The sequence below is a fragment of the Felis catus genome, chromosome C1 (genome assembly GCF_018350175.1).
Source record: "Felis catus isolate Fca126 chromosome C1, F.catus_Fca126_mat1.0, whole genome shotgun sequence".
Lineage (NCBI taxonomy): Eukaryota > Metazoa > Chordata > Mammalia > Carnivora > Felidae > Felis > Felis catus.
Window position 1 is genome coordinate 196,108,399 of NC_058375.1, and position 23,111 is coordinate 196,131,509.

General features: G+C 36.4%; 1 protein-coding gene across 6 annotated transcripts in view; it reads right to left on the reverse strand.

Annotated features, from left to right (window-relative positions):
- Positions 1–14,352: 14,352 nt before the first annotated feature.
- ERBB4 (erb-b2 receptor tyrosine kinase 4) overlaps positions 14,353–23,111 on the reverse strand; it is a 1,138,707-nt gene continuing 1,129,948 nt past the window's right edge. For all 6 annotated transcript variants that reach the window (XM_019838613.3, XM_003991109.6, XM_019838614.3 and 3 more), the window contains one exon: positions 14,353–22,723. In XM_019838613.3, coding sequence (XP_019694172.1) covers positions 22,278–22,723 — 446 coding nt within the window. In that variant the 3' untranslated portion in view covers positions 14,353–22,277. The remainder of the gene's footprint in view (positions 22,724–23,111) is intronic.

Below are 23,111 nucleotides of genomic sequence, written 5' to 3' on the forward strand. Positions count from 1 at the left end.
AAATAAGCAATATATCAAGATGGTGTATTTTGGAATGGCAAGTCCTATACCCCCAAAGTCATATAAGTACATATATATCTTTTATTTTTTATTTTATTTATTTATTTATTTATTTATTTATTCATTCATTCATTTATTTAGAGAGACAGAGAGAGAGCGAGAGTATGTGCAGGATGGGGAGAGGTAGAGTGAGAGGGAGGGAGAGACAATCTTAAGCTGCCTCCATGCCCAGTGCAGAGCCCTATGCAGGACCCAGTCTTGTGACCCTGAGATCATGACCTGAGCTGAGAATATTGCCTGAGCTGAAATCAAGAGTCAGACACTTAACCGACTGAGCCACCCAGGTGCCCCCAAAAGTCATATTTTTGGGTGGCATATTTTACTACCTTCATGAGGAAACTGAGGCTCAGCAAGGTTAAATGATTTGCAAATATCACACAGAGATTAAGCAGGGATTAGAACCAGGACTTCTTGTTGCATTTTTGCATCAAAGTCAGGGAAACAACTTTGCAGGCTCTAATGCTACAGGTTAACTCTTCAGGTCAGAGTTACTGAGCATAACAGAAAAAGTAATGGAAAGGAGAGATGGAGGGGAGCAAGGTGATAGAATTTATTAGAAAATAAATTCTCTACAAGCCTTCAGGCAGACAAGTAGATCAGAAATGAATTTAAAAAGTCATATTTAAGAATTTTCCTAGAAAAATATCCCCACCCAAATAATATTATTTGAAAGAGAAAAATAATTCAATAAGCTCAAGTCATCTTGAGATGAATTATATGCCAAAGTTGTAGACCCCAGTGTGGATTGCAGGGGATCTATTTCTCCCTCAAACTGAAGAGATTCGATATTAATAGCCACCTAATTACAAGGAAATTTTGCTGTCTTGACATGTGAAGCAGAAAGTGGTACTACTAAAACAAACAAGGGCAGTGGCAGTGCCTTAGGCAGCCCAGATTCTCAAAGGCTCTGGCCATACTGCCCCCCCCCCCCCACCAACCTTCATAACCTTTGCCAATGGGCCCAAAAGGAATTTCAAGTCAGTTAAGGGGCAGTAAAAGGAGAACCCAAGAGGAGAGGGGCCAAAAAAAGGCAGTGGAAAAAGATAAATCATCAGACAAGAATGTGCAAACTAAGGAGAAAAAGGGAGCAAAATGAAAAGAGGCAGATAGGTCTGCAAGAAATCAGTCTCTGAAGAAGCAGGAGGGGAAGAAGCCACATCTGATGCACATCGGACTTTTCAGTGTTATCCATGCTGCCCTTACCTCACTTCTTGTGCAGTGCAAAGTAATATTTTTATCAACTGTTTTGCAAATACAAGTTTTAATGGCACAGAAAGGCATTTTTGTCATCTCATCCCATTTCATAAGTATATTCTTAAAGACTTTGTGTAACTGCTTTACGAAGTGAAATTTTATGCTGCTGGGGTTTTCTTGATGCATGTGCATCCAAAAACAATAAGGATGTGGAATTAACAGAACTTTATCTTGTGTGTCAACTGAACATTTCGATATTAGATGACTAAAAGAACAAAGTTGGAAAACCAGTGTTCAGTAGGAGAGAATTGTAAAGATATGGAAAAAAAGGCATAAATTTCATCTCACACACAACTTGGGGCTGTGAACTTTGTGTAAATTAGCACCACATCTATTTCTGGCATGTTACATGCAAGTTAACATATTTTGTATTTCGAACAAACAATGAGAAACATGGACATTTCCAGTTAAGAGAATTACATTCTAGGAAATGACCTTTCCAGGCTAGTGAATGTAAAATATCGAGGTCGTTCAAGAAACAAATAGTTGGCACCTAGGGAAATTGGAATATTTAAAAATATGCCTTGAAGAGCTAAATGACCTTTACTTTTTCTCACTAAATATAAAATGCTCACCTGCGTCCAGATTACACATTTACTAGGAAAGTTTGATTTGAGGTGTTCAAGCATTTAGACTTAGGGCATTTGACTTACCAAAACTCATAGCATTAAAAATGAAGAGGAGTTTGCCTGGGAAAATTTTTATCTGTAGAGCTAATGCCCCAGGAGAAAAGCAAATGGAAATTCACTATGATCTAATGCACTTATATAAAACACAAAGCAACCTCCATCTTCACTTGCAAACAACTTTGCAGTTAAAGGATGTAGTTTCCCCTTTTCTCTAATTTGGCCAGGTAATTAGGGGCTTATATCAGCCATTGGAGCTATTGCATTGTTTCAATTTTGTTAACACCACATTTTGATCAACAGGTAATTAGGGGTCCTTCTGTAATTCCTCTATAATTGGGTCATGGACTGTTTTTCAAGCATTTTCTCTTCAATGTCATAAAATTATGATTTCTCACTTATATGTTAAAAATCAATGATGCCTACTCAATAAATAGAAAAAAAAAATAAATTAATTTAAAAAATTACTACAAAATCCAGATTTCATTCTTACTGTCTTAGAAAAGAACCCTGTTAGAGTTTGAGTAGTTCCCCTTTTCTCCAGTGTTTTGCTTTCCTCTGTTTTTTTTTTTTTTTTCCAGAGCCCTTTTGGTATGGACCATAATGGAAATGGACATTTATTTATATAATTTGAATGTTTGAATGTTTCTCATCTTAAATTCTTCAACTGATACCACTCCTACTGCATACTTATCAATGTGGAAAAATTATATAATCTAAAAATAATAGCTTTGTCTACTATTGGAAAAAGGTATATAATGGAATGGAAGCAGTCTTGGTGGTAGTATGAAAGGCTGGCAAGTTCAATTCCAACTCCTTTCAAATGGATAGAATGGTCTCATTGGTATTTCCAATACATTATAATTGTTCGTGTGGGCTTGATTTTCTGTTGGGAATGAGTGATGTTACTTCTCAAAGAGCTCTAAGCAATTAAGACTATCAGAAGGAGAGTGAATATATTTGCATAAACTGTACAGTTCCATTTTTAAATTATGTAAGTAAATGTAAGGACCTGGTCTTCAAAATACAGCTAATAAATGTCTATTTTTTAAAAATAGAACATTAAGTGTAATCTGTTATCTTTTCTGATTTGCTGCAGCAGCAATAGTATCTTTGGTGGTGATTGCAGGTGGAAATTGAAAACAAAAGGATGGACTCCAACACAAAGTAGCATCAATGCCAACTAGCATATTTAAGACATAGCAAGAGAATGCTGAAGGAATATATTTCACATCCCTTAAAGGAGAACCACAGGGTCCAAACACAAAACTAATGCAACTCGTGAGTTACTATTTGTGGTTGGTGATGAAGTAAATCAAATGAGGAAAAGACATTTCTATGATTTCAAAATCTGTGTCCCTGTTCAATCAGCTCCTGGGTTAAAGACAACTTTATGAGGGAAAGCATCTTGGCCTCAGATCTCAGATCAAATTTCTCTTGCTTTATTAACCCATAACTTGCTCATTTCTCTAGTACTGGGGGGGGGAGTCAAAATCAGGGTCACTAGGGTAAAATGTTTCTAGTGAGGATGGGGACATGCTCTGTAATAGAGAATGTCTCATCATAAAACGTTGTCTCTATGAAAAGGAAGCTCAAAGTCAGCATCCTTAGCAACACTGGCACACAGAGTTCTGGAGCTGAATTGGTAAAATTGACACTCTGTGGGTATTTATTTTGTTTTACATGATTCTGAGTGTGTCCACAAAGATTTCCCAAAGTCAGATGTGAAATTATGGCAAACTAAAATATTATTTCACAGTCTCTTAATAAAATGTGCACATTGATTGACTCCAAAATTCAACTTCTAATAATTTGTCCTAATAAAATAATGTATGATGTATATGAAAGGCCAGAGCAATGTAGATGTCATCAATAAATAATTTGGTTAAAAATATAGTACTTCCAGACAATGCAAGAATGTGCACCTGTTATAAACAAACCTTTAAAAAGTATTTAGGGGCACCTGGGTGGCTCAGGTGGCTGGGTGGCTAGGTGACCTGACTTCGGCTCAGGTCATGATCTCACGGTCTGTGAGTTCGAGCCCTGCATTGAGCTCTGTGCTGGCAGCTCCAAGCCTGGAGCCTGTTTCAGATTCTGTGTATCCCTCTCTTTCTGCCCCTCTCCTGCTCATGCTCTGTCTCTCTCTTTCTGTCAAAAATAAATAAACATTAAAAAATTTTTTTAAAAAGTATTTATGGACCTGGAAAATGATTATGATATGTTAAGGAGGAAAAAGTTAATGGAACATATATAGCTGTCATAGACTCTAAGTCTAAATTTCTCTTTTGGCCAGCAAAAGAGCGGATGCAGGATTAAAGCAAGAGATGGCTGTCCGGGAAAAGACAAGAGCCCCAAATAAGGGTCTTTGCCCCATATTTATTCAGATAAGAAGGCTTACAGAAATGATGGGCATGTACAAAGAAACAAAGAAACTGTGAACATTAACTTGGGGACATGAGGGAAAAAGGGGGTTTTGAAGTATACAGTGTTTGGGGTTTGGGTCAATATAAAACAAAATCCAGGTGCCGGGCAGTCAGGAGGAAGGTTGCTTACAGCAGACATGAGGCAGCACATCTGTTTATCTTTACTAGCCTAAGGGATGAGACAGGTGGGGTAACCTCAGGGTTGACAAGGCACCTTTTCCTTTGTTAACCATTTCCTCTCTGAGTTGCTTTGCCTGCAGCACAGCAGTCCATAATCCAATTCACCAATTTATCTAACCTGGCCCTATCCTCTTGTGAAAGTACCTTTTCTGCTACACTACTAAATTGGAGGTGCTTCCACCCTGAATATCTAATCTTGTTTATTTCATATACCTATGTATTGGGAAACTTTATGCTCACTCCTATTTTAGGCCTTTGCCACTCCCTCTGTATTCTGGGGATCTGCACCCCCTCTCTATTTTGAGGTGCCTTTGCACCTCCCTAGTCCCGACACCTTTGTCCCCCCCCTATTCTTGGGGTGCCTTTGCACCCCCTATTCTTGGAGTGATAATCTGGTTTACCCAAACTCAGGTATGAGCATTTTATGACTTTGTATTTCTTTATGCCTTATTAATCCATTGATGTAAGCCTGTGGGATTCCTAAACTTATCCCCCACATAAAGCAAACAATACCAATTTGCAAAATAGTCTGTTTGGATTTAAGAATTTATGTATATGATACGCCATATGATGACTTTTAATTTTTATTCTCTGCATATGTATTTTCTCATTTTAACCAATAAATATGAAATATTTGTAAAGCAAAAACTAAAGTAACTTAAAAAACAATTTGCCCAAGATAGCTAAAATATTGAGTTTGTGTTATATCTGCTGACTTTCTGGGATCATTTCCATCATGCCACACAGAACAACCTGGCTCTCTCTCTTAAGAACTTCAATACAAAGTTGGCATCCTGGGTTCATCTGTTCATTGGGAAAAAAAAAAGAAAAAGCTGCTCTCCATAGCACCTTCCTCTAGTTTACCATCCCCAAGTAGCAGGAGAAAATTTTCCTAGATATCAGACCTGCCATATTTTACAACATCAAAGAATAACACTCAACAATGTCTCCCTCAAGCTGTGGGTTGGGTAAGAGAGCAGGCAGGGGAATGTAATCATTGGTCACATTCTCATCCTGTTCCCAAACATGTCAACACTATCTGGGGGAAGAGTTAGAATATCAGGCTTAATCATTCATTGCATGTTTCCAGGGGAGCCTGGAACCATGATTGATCCTTGGCTAAACTCTGGAAATGTGGCCCTCAGAATTCTTTTTGTTACTAATTGATGATGTTGTTATGTATCCATGGAGGGATGGGGCATACTGCACCAGCTTGTCAGGACTTGTCAGCATGGATTCATGTAAACATGAAGATTGGGGATGCTCCTCATTTCACTATTGGGATTCTGAATTTCAGTTACGATGGTTGATTGCATAGCAGAGTGTATCAATTCTCCATGAAAACCTTGGATCTCAAGACTTGAGCAGGCTTCCCTGGGCAGAGACATTTTGCATGCATCTCCACAGTTTCCGGCTAGAGGGGAAAATGCATCTTGTATGATCAAAGAAGAAGGACTCAGAAGCTTGTGCTTGACTTCTCTGGACTCCTTCCAATGAATACCTTTGTCCTGATCCTGGCTGTGAATATAGCCTGCTGTTGAGGTTTGTGAGTCCTGCTAGTGAATCAGAAAGCTTCAAGGTGGTAGTCAGAGCCCCACAATATAACCTCTCCATTCCACCCACAATTCCCAAGGCACATAGTCTGTTGTCATTTCTGTTCCCTACCAAGATGGCATTTGATATTTGCCTAGAATTCATCCGTTTAATAACCTTACTGAGCAACAGAATCTAAGAGGCTTACCTCAGTGGCCTTCTCTTTTTGTCATGTGAGGAATTTGCACTTCTACACCCCCAGATGAAGACCTCACTGAGACACTTGAGAAGCAACATGCTATTGTGAACTAGAGAGCAGTATAAACAGTAGTGAGATCTCCATCCTGAATAAAGGACAGAATGCCAGAAAGGGGCACAGGCAGAAGACTGACCGTGGTGGCTGTAGAGAAAAACCAACAGAAATAAGCTAAGTATCTAGTACCCCAGCTACTGTTTTGGTTGGTTCTTTTGGTTCTTTGGTGTCAGTTGATTTGGGGAATTTAGACTAGTCACTGATGCTATGTCACTCATCTGATACCTTTTGTCCCTGAAGAATTATTGGTTCCTACTGCGAGTTTTATCCCTTGCTCTCTATATTTTGTTCCTTCAGCTTTTCTTCCTAGGAAACAATTTTAAGTCATTAACCATTTGTTGAACGTCTCTGAGATGTTTTGAAGTTTTATATACTATGTTTCAAGTATAATGCTCCTTTGGGTCACCCAGGTGACTCAGTCCGTTAAGCATCTGACTTCAGCTGAGGTTATGATCTCGTGGTTCATGAGTTCAAGCCCTGCATCAGGCTCTGTGCTGACAGTTCAGAGCCTGGAACATGCTTCAGAGTCTGTGTCTCCCTCTCTCTGCCCCTCTCCTGCTTGTGCTCTGTGTCTCAATATATATATAAACATTAAAACATTTTTTTAAAGTATAAAGTTCCTTTAATAACATAACTTTATTTTAGCTATTGCTATAGATCTATTGGAAAACCAACTTCCATTTATATGTTTCCCCTTTGCACACAGATCTTTCCTGTGTCTCAGGTAGTTGGGTGAATAGAATTTTCCTAAGTATTTAGATTTCTGGGAGTCTCCTGAAATAGGAAAATCAAGAGTGGGTGACTAGACAGTATAGTTTTGCTTTGTGGGCATTTGTAATTTGAATTCTGTGGATCAGATTATAATAATGAGTTTTACTGTCACAATGGTGAATTTAGTCATTATTCTTAAATAAATTTAAAACTTTCTCAGAAAACTAAAATTAAAAAAAAAAGTAAAAGCAAATACTCATGCTTGAATAAATTTCTTCAAGCTGATGAGTTCATTTAGAGCCATTTTATTTTTGTTAAATTGTCTATATCTTATTCCTTTGGTTGATATTACCAGAACTGTTTTCTGGTATTTTCTCTTCTCTCTTCACCTTAAAATTCAAGATGAGTTCCTGAGTAGGCAGGGAAACAGCAGAACATCTGATTAGTACTTTGTTATCTGTTCTTTGACAACAATGGTTGAACTGTTACTATATTTAGTGAGACTTCCAATTCAATCCAGATCAGTATTAAAATCTTTTACGCAATGTCCCTTCTATTCTAAAAGGAAGATACGAATGTTTTTCATCTTATAATTCTTCAACTTCCACAATCTTTGAATTAGGTCAGACAATTAAATAACATTGGAACAGAAACGTATATTTGTCACACAATAGTAAAGTTGACCCATCTGACCATTTGAGTATTAAATGCCTTGAGGATGGTTTCTACTGGATCTGTCACTCACTGAGTGTTAGGGGGGAATAGAGCATGTAACAGAATGAAGTCAGTTATTTTCTATAGTGTTAAGCAATTATGCTCTTATTGACAAAGATAAAATGCTTTAAAATTACCCTGCAAAGTAACAGATTATATCTAACCCATTGGATAGTAAAATGCTCTTTTACCAGATTTATGTCAATAAACACAGTATTTTTATTATTAATATAAAGATTTTTTTCAAAAAAGTTTTGAATTTATTTTAAAAATAATGTAAGAGCAGTTTCTCTTCTTCCTCCCAGACACATTCTTTACCACCTGTTAAAATCCAGGGGGACAACTGGATACCACGCACTGAGAGTTTGTTAAGCAAAACGTGCCAAGGTAAAGTTTAAGTCTGGGCAGACAGCCTAGAGAGGTAAATGCATAGAAACTAACACATGATATCTTCTAGCAGTTATGCAAATGACATGGTGTTCAAGACAGAAGAAAGATCCAAGCTGAAGGGTCAAAAGAAAGCCCAATAAGGCCTTCCTAGAGAAGGTGTAAAAGAGAACGTCTTCACTTAGCAGTATAGCCAAAATCCACCTGCGCAACTTTTGGTTAAGCAACTTAATATGTCTACATTTCAATTACTTTGAAAAGAGGAAACATGACAGCTTGTAGTAGAATATTTCACTAGTGCTGTCTGACCCAGTTTTGCGATCATCACTAGAAACTCTCAATATTCTGTGAGAAGTTTGCCAATCTCTTTCCTTATCAGACTCTAGCACTCCTGGGTTACAACACACACATCCAACTGACTGAGCCCCCAGATGGTAAACATACCTCTTCCTTAGGCCTGAGGAATTATTCTAAATGATCTACAGAAAGTCCGTGAAACTTCTCCAACTCCACCTCGCTTGCCACATATAAACTTTGCCCTAGAGTTCCAGGTTGCTATTATTCTTTTCTCTAGGTGCACCCTCCTGTGTGGCCCTGCATGGCAGTATTCTCACAGACAAAACTGTAAGTAATAAAGAGTTCTGCCTTTTCTCTAACTGAGGACCATTTGTTATGTCCCACCATCATCTCAACCTAACAGATATTAAAATACAGCACTAACTTTATAATTTATAAAGATTATGTGACATGATGCATGTAGTTTGCTTAGCATACTATCTAATACATATGTATTTTCCCCTCAGCACACACAATTTTTGTTGTGTTTTGTTTTTTACCCAGTGAGAAACTCTCCAGGCCACAAGATGGGAAACCTCCATGATTCCATGGAGGAACAGAACCAGAAAAACAACAAAAGCTTGGCTTTTAAATTCACTATTTAGAAAAAATATTGATTAGATAGAACCAATACTTCACATTATTCTTCCTTCCCCACAAATCCCACTTTCCAATCAATAAAACTCTGACCTGGAGAGGAAAAATTAAGATGAAGAGAAAAAATGACAGGTTCTGGGTGAGTGCCCATGAATAGAATTCGATTCTATGCATAGAAATATGATTTGGTTCTGCACCCTCCCTGAGGTCAAATTTGGAAATGAAAATTATAACTCACTTTCTTCTGGAATCCTGAAAAGTGACTTCACAGAATTGCAGTTGCCCTTGAATTGGGAGTAAGAGGGTAGATGTGTTAGCATGGGGAATCTCAGGTAGCAGAACCAAGTTTCTAGAGCCTCAAAATAATCTGAGCAAGCAAATTTTACTGTGTTCTCTAGAAAGGTCCAGGAGTCTATAGGAGACTACAGGAACCATGGTCACATTCAGGATGTATGACAGTGGAATATGTATTAGACCAAATAGCTGGATATCAGATAGGAATGTAGACATTTTGGTGTAAGTCAGAGTAAGAAGAAGGATCATGATCAATAATATGAACTGTATATCCTAAAAGATGCCATCATCCTATATTGGCCAAGGACTAGATATTTCCCTTCATTGACATAATGCTACATTAGCCATGTGTCAGAAAACTTTATGTTCATTCAGTATCTATATATGTATGTGTTCCCACAACTACCTTGAACTTGAGTAGGACCAGGTGACTAGTTTTAACCAATGGTCCATGAAAAGAGGTGCTATGCCACTTCTGGGCTATGACAGTGAAAGCCCCTGTCTAACCCCCAACATCCTTTTCTCTATTACAGCAATCATAGAGGTAACATGTTGAGATAGATGAGCCACAGATGAAGCTAGAATGGTCAGTCTCCTAAAGAATCATTTGGAAGAAAGCTGTCAGACCCATAGGAGAAATAAGCCTTTAAGTGATAAGCCAATGATGTTTCAGGGTTAATTTATCTTGCAACATGCAACTCTTTATTAATATAAGCCCCAGAATTTAGATGTCTCCCCTGAGATAAAGTAATTGGAAAAAACCTTATTGGTTGAGTATATTTTGAATTAATTCTGAAAAATCCTTAATTGGTCAGTTTGTGCTTGCTACTTCTGGATAAACTTGAGAGTTGGAAAAGACACTAAGTTTTGTTAAGGAAAAAGTAAAATTGCATTTATTGCACATCTGAGTTTAAATGTTTGAAGAAACCACACCTGCTCCATAATTGTTACTATTACAAGATAAATACAGTACAGTTTAAGGGATAAAGTATTTTTATGTCAAGTGGATAGGTGGCCCAGCTATGCCACTTTTTGTGTGCCTTGTACAAGCTTTTCAACCTTTTTAAGATTTTGCTTTTCTCACTTACGAAAAGAGGAATGATAGCACCCAACTTACAGTGATGTGGCGAACATCAAAAGAGGCAATCTATACAGAGTGCTTAATATAGGGCCAGACATATGAGAAATATCCAATCAATGTTTATTATTATTTTAATGTTGTTGTAATGGTGAGAAATCCACATAAATAGAATAGCTTTGCAGTGAGTAAAGGCAAGATGAATCAATAAATCCCTGTAATACATGGAAGAAGATGACATAAGAAGATATTTAACATAATTGGAATGACATATTAAGATTTTATCTTCAGGATATTTTATGGTACATATGTGCCTCTTATAGGAATCAGTGGGCAGTTAATAGAATATGTCTTTAAAACTTGGAATCTTTGTTTTTCTTTGTTTTTAAAAAAGGCAAAACACTTGGATTGTAGCATTTTGTATATCATGCCACTTCTCTTGGAAGTATAAGGAGGTATAAGCAGGTTTGCAAGATAAGTGTATTTCTTTTAAAAATCTGTGGGTAACTTGCAAGAGCAGGTATTTCAATATTCGCTTGTCTCATGTGTACCATTTGGTTTACAGTCTCCTGATTGCTATCTTGTGGTGAATTGTTCTGTTTATAGCTTTAAAATTGCTATCTGGGTGACAGTCTTCTGTTTCTAATCTTAAGATGGTTGTCTAGTGGCTTTGCTCCCCATGGTTTATCATGCAGCTTGATGATACTGTGGAGGGAAATACAATTAGCAAACTATGCACCTGCTCAGTTTACAATTTTATGAGTGTAAGTTGTAGTATGATATACATCTTGGGGCTTGTAGTAAAATCACTTGAAAATAGAGATTCTGTATGAAATCTGTAATACATAAAAATATCTAAATATACTGTGTCTCTATATTCTCTCTCTTGATGTGTACGTATATGTATAAATACATGTATATGTATAAATACACGTATATGTATAAATACACGTATATGTATAAATACACGTATATGTATAAATACATGTATATGTATAAATACACGTATATGTATAAATACATGTATATGAATATACAAATAGTCCCTGGCTTATAATAGTTCTACTTCAGAGTTTTCAACTTGATGATGGTGGGAAATTGATACACATTCAGTAGAAACTACACTTCAGAATTTGAATTTTGATCTTTTCTGGGGCTAGTGATATTTGAGATAAATACTCTCTCATGATGCTGAGCAGCAGAGACTGTGAGCTATGGATCCCACTCAGCCACGTGATTGCCAGAGTTAACAATTGATACACTTAAACCATCCTGGACCCGTAAAATAATTCTGGATTTCACTTTTAGTACACTATTTAATAAGTTACATGATATATTCAACACTTTATTATAAAACACCAGGCTTTGTGTTAAACAATTTTGCCTAACCATAGGTGAATATAAGTACTCTGTGCAAGTTTCGATAGGCTAGGCTAAACTATGCTGTTTGGTAGGTTAGATACATACACACACATATATGCATTTATTTATTTATTTTTTAGAGAGAGAGACAATGAGTGGGAGTGAGGCAGAGAGAGAGGGCGACAGAGGATCTGAAGCAGGCTCTGCGCTGACAGCAGTGAGCCCCAGACTGAGGTGGGGTTTGAATTCACAAACCATGAGATTATGACTTGAGCCAAATTTGGACACTCAACTGACTCAGCCACCCACGTGCCCCTGGTAGGTTAGGTATAGTAAATGCATTTTTTATTTACAGAATTTCCAACTTACAATGGGTTTGTCAGAACTTAACCCCATCATAAGTCAAGGAAGATCTGTATAAAAATGTGTGTACCTTTCCACAGGACTTCTAAAATTAAATTGTGAATTCAAGTCTTAATTGTGACATTCATTTTGGATTCTAACCTTCTATTCCCTTATATACATCACAACTTTGCCATAAAGTTTTTCCTCTTACCAATATCATTTTAATTGAAGTTTTGACATTGGATCAGTATCAGATTCTGTGCTATACTTCAGAAAAAGTTAGCATGTAGTAAATCATAGATAATTTGTCAAGTTATTTATAAATTCAGTTTTTCATGTGAGATTTCACCTAGATGAACATTCTTGTATGTAATAATATTGCCAGACATAAGTGTAGTTATATGCCATTTTCTCTGACATGTGTAAGGAACAAGTGGTGCTTTCACTAGGCAGATTTATTTATTTCTTGTTTATTTATTTATTTTTAGAGAAAGAGAGAGAGGGAGGGGCAGAGAAAGAGAGAATCTCAAGCAGGCTCTGTGCTATCAGTGCAGAGCCCCACATGGGGCTCACAAACCATGGGATCATGACCTGAGCCAAAATCAAGAGTCATTCGTTTAACCAAATGAGCCACATAGGTGCCCCTACTAGGCAGATTTATAAGACCCTGAGAAAGGGACGCAATCAGTAGGCTCTCTACATGGTCACTAAAAAAAAAACAATTCTACTTATTATGCTGCATTTATCTTTCTTGAATGAAAGGAGTCTGATTCTCCATCTTGGGTGAGTTGCTTTTGTGTAGTTTGAGGGGGCAAAGAGAGGTTTTCAGTTTTATCAGAAGAGCAGTTCTCATGGGACTGATGAAGACGACTGGTGGTCTTAAATTGATACAATGTGTCAGCATAAAGTGTGGTGTGATCAGAATGAGGTTCTTATTTGCAGAGGAAGAAAGAAAAGTGGTTAACTAAGTAAAAGAAAGATATTTAAGTCAGAAGATGCAGCTTTGAGGGTGGCTACAACCACTTAGTAATAAAGGTCACATGACTCTAAATTTGTTATTTTAGTCTTACTTTCCTTATCTAGATGACCAGAAGTAATATGGTGTCACGGGAAATGTCAACTGTACTTTAGAGCATTAGAAACATAGATTGTTTCTCCCTCTTCTTCAGCCTATCAGTTACTTAAAATACATGGTGCCTTGACATATCTCACCCTGAAAGGTATGAAATGACAGTGATTCCAAACTAATGGGTCTCAACATCTAAGGAAGAGAATGTGTTTGTGTCCATGCAAATAGTAGGTGGTGCAATCAACAGGATCTTTAAAGACCCATATCTGAACAGATTTAAGAGAACTTACTCCAGTTATTATGTTGAAAGATATATTTTCTGTCCACTGACTCAGTTAAGATCATATGTCATCCAATAACCATGGTAGTTTGAAAGAATAATAGAATCTTGAATAAGAAGCTATTAGAATCTTAAAGTTCTTACACTTTGGGGGTAGGAAGGAGTAAGAATCAATATTTGAAATAGAAAATTTAGAATAAGAAGCTGAGAGAGGAACTTGTTCACTTCATTAATGTCTCTGAAATTATTCTTACACATTTCCATGGGCTTATCTCAAGTCACTCATCAGTTCATTGACTATTTACAGACCCAGTCCCTCTCCTGCTCTTTAAGCATGGTACTAACACATGATATTCTTTCTAACAAAAGCTTTGCCAGAAATATTTTTGTAAATTGCAATGGGGGCAGAAATAAAGTAATTATAAAAATATTACTGTTATTTGGATACAACCTACCAAATATTCCATATATATGTGTGTGTGTGTGTGTGTGTGTGTGTGTATACTCAAAAAAACTCCAACTAGTTAATTAAGCATAGTCTGTGCAGAGGAGTAAGTATGTACACATTAATAGGCATATGCACTAGAGCAAAACCTATGGAATGTATCACATTCCAAACAACTGAAGAGCTTCAGTCCAAAGAACTAAAGAGTTTCAAGGAATAATAATTGGCATTCATAAATGTGGACAAAAATAAATCCATATTCACATCTTCAAATTATTAAATCTAGAACACATCTTCCTCTTTCCCAACTGGTTTTTCTTATAACAAATTTCCGACACAGAAGAGAACATTTGTTTCATATTTTATTGAATTTCATTTATATTAAATTAAAAATATATTTCTGACAGATTCATGTAACAAAAAGGCAGAACAGTTTTCAAATTGTTCAGCTGGGATGATCAGTACGGAATGAGGCAAAGCAGGTCGCATTCTATAATTGCCTTGTACAGGTACAATCCTTTCCCAAGAGCCAAGAGAGGATCCTTGAGAACTAACTGAAAAGCCTAATTACAGAAATTTAAAATACTGTTTGTCCCTCATTCTCAAATAACAACAGAAATTGGGGGCAGGAAAGGAGAATGGGGTGAAGGGTTGGTGGAGAAGAAAGAATAAGGGAAATTATACTAAAATATACCTAACATTAAAAAAGTTAGTATGTGTTAAGTGCATAATCCTTCATAGATAAAATAGAAAAAAATCAAAATAACATTACACCACACACAATTGGCATCTCCTATTGTGTAAGCGAGTGCAGAGGTTGAACACATCACAATAGCGCTGAACACAGAATCACAAGTAATGTCAAAATGATAACTTCCAACCAAAAGGAAACAATCACAAGCCAATTACTTATATACAAATCAATCCTAAAGACATTATGTCCCAAATAAAGATGTCCACAAAAAAAAAAATCAAAGTAACATGACCCTTATTTACAAATGCAACTAGCCATGTCTTTAACAAGCTATAAAAATACTATTCACATTTTCAAACATACAGTAGTAATTTTTGTTTGTTTATTTCAAAAAGGCAGCTAACTTTGAACACTGGGATTTAAATGAAACATCAATGGCTTACCAGCTAGGTATTTTTGCACCCCTATCCTCTGAAGATACTTCACAAGAGAGAGGGCTTGTTTTCTGTTTACAAGTTAAGAACATAAGGAAATGAATACGAATGTATATAATACCTTAAGCCTCTGCCTTTTCCGTGAAATGTCTCCCTTTATCACCTGAACTGATCTTAGTCAACTACTTGGATGCATGTATGAGATGAGTGTTTGAGAGAAGATTTAACATGACTTATTTTTTTGTGCTATGATTTGTCTTGCAAATTGATCTCACTTCCATTTGATCTTGTTATAATGGTGCCTAAGAAAGAGATGAACAACTAGTCATATACCATGTAAAGATGCAGTTTCGACATGCAGCGATGCAAGTCCCTGGTGCTCACAACAGGAAGTGTAGACACACCAGCCAGTGAGGTGTGCATTCAAAGTTAGCTGCCCTCACACAGCTGCTCAGTTTAATAATCGACCCATTTAACAGCAGTACCAATTTATGCTACATTTTTCAAAGTACCTTACTTTAAAAGAACCACTTACATATCTACATTTAGAAAATAACTTCCATACTTGATTACTGGAGTAATCCCAAAAGGATTCTTGGAGTGCTATGGTGTCATCCCCTCACTCCCCCTCTCCCAGCCCCTGAGAGATCCAGAAATATACAGGAAAACGACTCTCACATTAGGGAAAAGGAACAACCCCCATTAACTGAAGAATCTGGAAATGGTATTCAAGAACCAGTTTATGTCAATATATAGGAGGTATGATTTCTTTCAAGAGAGCTGCAGGCCTGGGGGAAACATCACATCAGGGATAAAAAAATAGCAGTAAAGGCAAAGTGGTTTGGACAGGTTAGACTATTACCTACAGGTATGAAACTTTGTTTTCTGATATTTGTGTATTTGTACAAATGTAACCACTTCTCATCATATGGGAAAATTCATTAGAGCATTGAAATAAAAATGTCCTTAAAGACTAAAAGTAGAGAAAAAAGTGGCAACTTATTAGACTACATGGATTTTCATTTCAGTGAAACTGCCCTCATTATGTATTTGTCAGATAGATGAATGATCCAATAAGGAATGGCAGGTGGTTCTCAAAGCTGAATAACCTTTACCTGTTTGATAATAAGACTCTTCGTTTGTGAAAAAAAAAAAGTTACAGCAGCTGTAAAACATTTGCGATCAGGAATAAAATAAATATGTAAGGTAAATAAGTTAATTGCTTGCAAAACTAACTTCTCATGTGTAAGTTTTCTATGAAAAGATTAAATCTAAGACCTACCAAGGGTATGTGCACATATGTAAATTTCAAGATTCATCACTGGGCTGACTCGACTCAAGTTTCTGCAGAGAAGGATATAGTAAGAGAATTGGTCTTTATGGGAAAAAATAATTTTAATATCATAAAGCATACTCTGTGCAGTAATCGATTTGAGAAGACATTTAAACAATGTCCGCATTGCTAGAATCTTTTACAGAGAAGTCAGGCATTTGAGGGCAGAGGCTAAGTCAGTATTTCACAAAGCAACATGTGGGACCTAAGAGACCCACTATGGCTTCACAGAGGTACAGCATCAAGAGGGCCACTTTGAATTAAGGTTGTAGACAGGTGAAGAGAACAGAGGTGGCTGTGCCAATGCGGAAAGAAGTAAGGGTGGTCTTTTTCTTTAAGGTCTAGAGAGATATTACTTTTTCTGTGTTCCTAACAAGATAATCGCTTACTTGCAAAGCTGTCAAGGAATATTTTCCAAGGTAAGCAGGAGACACCCCAAGAGGTTGGGGCTTAGAGTGTTTTCAGCTCATAATTGAAAGAAAAGCATTTTCTTCTGCCCAAAATATTACCTGGCTAGAAAGAGGTGAGGCAGGAGTCTGCAAAAGTGACACATCCTACATTTTTTACCTCTACAAAATCAGCGGGACTTAAACAGAGTATCTGATATTTTGACTATTTTCTAGAGACTTTCCTTTTAATGAAAAGAATGAAGCAGCCCATGGTGTTAAAAGCCATCTGTCCATACAAACACAAGGGTTCCTGACCCAACATCGTGCCCACAATAGCTTCATGCTGGCAAGTATGGAGAGAACTACTCTTGCAAAGGCATCTCTGGGATTAGAAAAAATTGTATTCATTCTACCCAGATGTACAAAAGCTATCCCCACTGTGATATCAGTAAAATCAAGGTCCCACTAATAACTGTTATTTTAAAATCACACCTAACCTACAACTATATAATGTCATTCGTTCTTACGCAAATGGCAATCAGGAGACATGAGTCTGCTTTCAGTGTCTGTATGGCCTCAAGGCTGCCCTTCGAAGTCCATATACACAGCTGGAGGAACAGCAGAATTTTCTTGCCTATAGCATATACAGTAGAAGTTAGTTTATCTGGATTTCTCACAACTAGAATTTTATACACCTGGACTTCTTGTCTGCAATATTAAAAATCATTGGTCTAATAACTAGAGTCCAAAATAATGGAAATACAGCAGTTTGAAATGCTTCGTTTGGCATTAGTTATCAAAAATTTGTCAATTAATTGCTTCTTTTTGTTTTTGAAAATGGGAGGGTATCGTGGGAAAAATGGACATTTTACAAATTAAATGTATTTTGTTTGCTTACTAAATGGCACCACTCAATCTTTGTCTCTGCATAAGGTAATAGAACATTCACATTCCCTTTACTTCATTTTGAAGACCTCTTACCTAAAGTCACGTAACATATTTGCCTGTTAAACTCTGCAAGGTGGTGTTTGCAAAAAAAAAATTAAATTTTTTTTCTCTTACACTTAATACAATTAAAAATGGTAAAAGAATAAGAGAATGAGAAAAACATTTAATTGCAACGCTTTAAATCAAGTTTTCACAAGTGGAACCAGCTCTTTATATGCCTACTTTCAGCTAAACCTAACAAATAACAATTTTAAGTGGCAAACTTATCTTATACTATGCAAAATCCATCCTACATTTTCATATCCTGCATTTTATTTTGTTACATAATATTCTGTGGTTAGTTTTCTAGTTTGATTTATTTAATAATATTAAAATCATTTATTTTCTGAAAACCTAACTAAATCTACGTCTTACAGCATTATCATGGTTTTGCCCAGTTATATACATGCTCTCATGATCACCTTTTCTATTACCTTATGAACTACATACTAGTTAAATAATCAACATTTATAGATGGATGAATAATTCAAGTTTTGAAATAAAGGTTAGATAGTTCTAGAAAACATGTATTTACATCCTTCCTTGTCGGGCTTAAACAATCTTATTTTTTTTCTTTTCACTTTGACACTTCAGAAAGTGAGGGGCACATTGATAGCCCCTCTGACTTCATCTAGCAGCAGAACCTCCCAGTTCTTCTACTGGTTTGTCCTTGGCATTGGGAATATGCATGCTCTCCATGTCACATCCTGCTTTTAGAAGGTATTGATACGTACATTGTAACACTTAGAACACTGTCTCTTCTTTTCTGCATCTCAACATACAAATGTTCAGTCATTCTTCCCGATCTACTAAGGAAGAATCTCTTCTTTTTAGTTTGTACATGTTAATGTGATTTCAGCTTGTATTTTTGTTTTCATTCTCTTTCAAGAATATTACTTGAGAAAGAACCCTCATCCTAACCCATGCCACTAAAATTTGGAAAACCAAATGTTACTCAGCCATGCAAGCACCTCTTTATGGTGCAGAACGCTTTGTGGTTCTGGGTCTAGTCTAGAGAACAACTTTTCTCATTTAAGAATTAAAGAATGGTTCTTTAAGCAACCATTTAGTTGTACAGTGTTTCCTTGTCTGTAAATAGGATTCCCCAAGATAGGCTAGGCTACAAAATTTGGTGATTTAAAAAAATATAGTCTGTGTAATTTTACTACTAATTTTCTTAATTGGTTTTTCATATTTGCATTGATACAATCAGCTTCTGGGATTTGATATCCTGATGTCCTTTGCAGGCTTCAATTGGCATTTTAAAATTTCATTCTACTGGGTTGAATAAGTTATTGTTTTAGAACAGATAAAACTAGTTTTTTCTTCCTTTCACTCACTCTCAAGTATGTTTTTCTAGGAGACAAAAACAAAACAAAAGAGAAATCCTAAAACAACTGAAATCAAAGATGTACTACAGAAAGCATTCAAAAGAAAAAAAGTTTTTGTGAAGCGTTTTGGGTCATCTTGGGTTATACTTGAATCTATTTCTAGTTATTAGTGGTAGACTACCTGATGTGTAAGTGTTTTGTGTTCTCAGAATAGAGACTACATCACTGAATACATTCTATTACCTTCACAGTAAAACATTTATTTTTCTTTCCTTCTCAAAATAAGTGATTCTTTTTTCTATATCCCAGTAAAAATCATATGAATATAGCAAATCAGAAGAAAAAAAATCAAGTTCTAGTATCCAACAAGGGTGCTGTCAGTGGTAAGTTGTTATAGATTTATCTAGAAAGGGAGGCTTATTTCCAAATTTTCATAAGAACTGATGTGAAGTCCCCTTCCTCTGGAGACTCCTCTAAATGAGTGGGAAAGTTTGAAGATGTTGGGCTTTAGCCCCTGAGTCATTCCGTGTCTTCAGCCCTGAAAAGTTCATGGTTGAACATCACTGGAAGGGTTCTTACAAACCTCTCCCTTGCTCTATTTCACTCTAATAGCTTACCTGATTTCTCATAACTTAGTAAGAAACCAGTTCCAGCACCTCCAAAGTTCTTGGCCAAAGACCAAAAACCTGCTGTTGACTGAGAATCCAGATAGGCCAATTAGCCAGTGAGGCAATATCCTTCTAGACCAGTACGTGTTTGGATGGTAACACTGAAACGGTCGTATTAGTCAACTTCAGTAACTTGTAGGTTGTTTAATTCATGTTTCAAATGGATTCATGGGAGATCTTCTAACAAACAAACTGATTTTATGATGACCACTCACAAAATAGTCCATAAAATCTTATTCCTTGGACTTATGGGGAAATTCAAATGTCATTCCAAATAAATCCAGACTTAAAATCATTAAGTTAGGGATAATATTGTATTTATGTTGATGTTCCCCATTTACACAGTGCTTTTAGTAGACTCTAAATAAATATCAGTTGAAAAATAAGGGTGTTGAATGGATGGATTGATTTACTTTTTCAAAACAGGCAGAAACCTAAATCTCTTTCCATTTTTTTTCTCTCTCTAAACTCTGTTTTACCAATGGAGATTTTTAGTCTTGTTGCTTTCCTTTTGGTAATATACTTGAATTTGATCCCAACATTTTAACGTTGGGAAAAAAAATAATCCTAATGACTGCCCACACAGATTTTCCTAGAGAGACTACCCAATTTTCCTAACTGTTGACCTTATTAGGTCTCTTGTTCCTGGAGACTCATTCCTACTATTTGTTTACATTGCTCATCTTAACTCAGTAGGTATTCTTTTAAAAAGATACATAAAAAGATGGTTCTAGAAGTAGGATGATGTGTTAGAAGAGAGTGTTATTATACAAAGTATCAAAAGATTAGTATGTTGGATATTAAAATAATTACATGAGAAATTTTTCACCTTTATTTACAACTTTTGACCCAAGAACCTATCTATAAACTGCAAATGTTTGTGTATTTCTTTTTATTATACCAATTTATGTGCAAAGAGTTACCTTCTACTTAATATAAATAGAGTCTCATACTAGAAATTCCATGGAATCAAGCCAATCCTTACTTGCATTCCTTCATGTGGAGTATACAAACTGGATAATTTTCTTTGCGTAGCAAATATGATATCACTTGTAGATAATGTGCTGGACCTCTCACCATATTCTCTTGATACTGTTCCAAAGTCCTAATTTGCTTGGTTTGGCATTTCCACAGTCTTTCCTTATCTTAGCTCTTTTAAAAATGTACTTAAATTAGTTATTTTGCTGGTTGCTTCCATATTGCTTCATTCAAAATCCAAAATGGAGTTCAGAAAGAGAACAAATAAAATTATAGCTTAAGTGCAAACTACATTTCTGAGTTTCTGTCAAGTAGACATACCCAATCCAGTGTGTCTCTTCCAGTTCAATGGATTCCCCATTGGACCACCCCTGAAAGTGTCAGTAGTTTTCATGAACCACACAGAACTGTCTCTTAGTTTCCCTTTAACTCTTTATATTCCAACTGCCTATTGAGTACTGTCATTTATGGAGAAGAAAATGTTGACGAGTGTAGAGGATGTGTGTGGGGGGGTACATATTCAATAGATTTACATTACATTTGACTAATATCTTGGCCTCCCCTTCTAATTTTAAAGACTATAATATTTAAAATAATGGCCATTCCACCATATTAAAATATTTTTTACAATGCTGTCAATTTATAGCAACACATGAGAAACATTGATGTAAAAATATTTGCAATTAGAAAGTAAAGTCAAAATATAGGAATAAAAGTAATATAAAAGGACAGACCGAAACAAAGCAAAACAAAACCTTCCAAACATAATTACTAGCTATAACTTTGAGAGAGATCTAAAAATTATGGAAGCTGAGTTGGCCATTCTTGCTTGTCAGGATAGAAAGTGTTGAAGAAAGAAACTAGATTTTCAATCTCAGTTACTATCATATGTTATAGAAAAGTTTATCCTTTTTTTTCTAATGGAAACTTTATTAGGATTTCCAAAGATACTGAAAATGTACACATCAGTTCCTGTAGCTAGGAACAGATAGCATGGGTCTTTCAAGCATCTGCATTAAAAGAAAGAAAGAAAGAAAGAAAGAAAGAAAGAAAGAAAGAAAGAAAGAGAAAGAAGAAAGAAAGAAAGAAGAAAGAAAGAAAGAAAGAAAGAAGAAAAAGAAAGAAAGAAAGAGACAAAAAAGGGAAAAAGTTGAGAACTAGCTTGACAGCAGGCAGTATTGCCTTATATTTGCTGGTCCTTCCCTAGCTGTTCCAGTCTCCTGACCAACCCATGCAGAGAAATGAAGAAACAGTGTGGTTCCTCCTGTCTTTCTCTTTCAGTTCTTCCTTCTAATGTTCAAGTTAGATGAGCACATGACTATCATTGCATCTCTATATCTTCCACTGGGAAGTGTCAAAACTACTGGCCTTGGGAATAGAAGGAAGACCATAAGAGAAAGAGAGGCGGCAGGGAAATTGGAGCGGGCGTGTCTCTATCTTAAAGCCACCGCTGAGCTTACACCACAGTGTTTCGGTGTCTGTAGGGTGGAGGAGGCAGCACGGTGCCTGGCTTCAGCGAGAACTCAGAGAGGTATTCAGGATTCTCTGCCACAATAGGCCGGATCCGTCCATTTTGTTTATAAAAATATTTTGTGCTGTACTCCTGCAGGTAGTCTGGGTGCTGAAGGGTGCTCCGGGGTGGCAGGCTGTGGTTCCAGTAGTCAGGGTTGTCGAATGCTTTCTTGGCCTTCTCTGGCACAGACAGTACATTGTTCTTCAGGTACCCGGCATTCCCCAACGCGTTGGCAAAGGTGTTGAGGTACAGTGGCTCATTCACATACTCATCCTCTGCCTTGGGAGGACCGTTGGAAGCATTGTGATATTCGGGATTATCCAAAGCTTGAAGGTCTCCATTTTTTCTCCGAGAAACAAAAGGGTTTTCTTCCACAGGGTTCAGGTATTCTGATGGAATACAAAAATATCAGTTAATATCCACTTTCTGGAAAATGTTTATATAGGATGGTTAGCTTCTTGTTCCAGAACAATGAAGCCACAGATTTGTCTTCATGAATTCTCACGAAAACTATTTTGTTGATGACCTATGTTGATCGCTTGGTTGATTACTTTTGTCATATGAAAAAAGAGTAAGTGGGCCAAAACTCTTAGTGACTAAATACGGCACCGCAGGCCAGAAGCAGAGTTCCTGTCCCCTAAATTGTTCCTTTTTTTTCCTAATTGTATTTTTTATCTCCTATATATGGGGCCACTTGTTTAAATGCTTCTGTTTTCTAAAAGTCGGCATTCTTTTTGTTGGAAAACAAGACAATCTATCAGGGTTAAATAGCTTTTA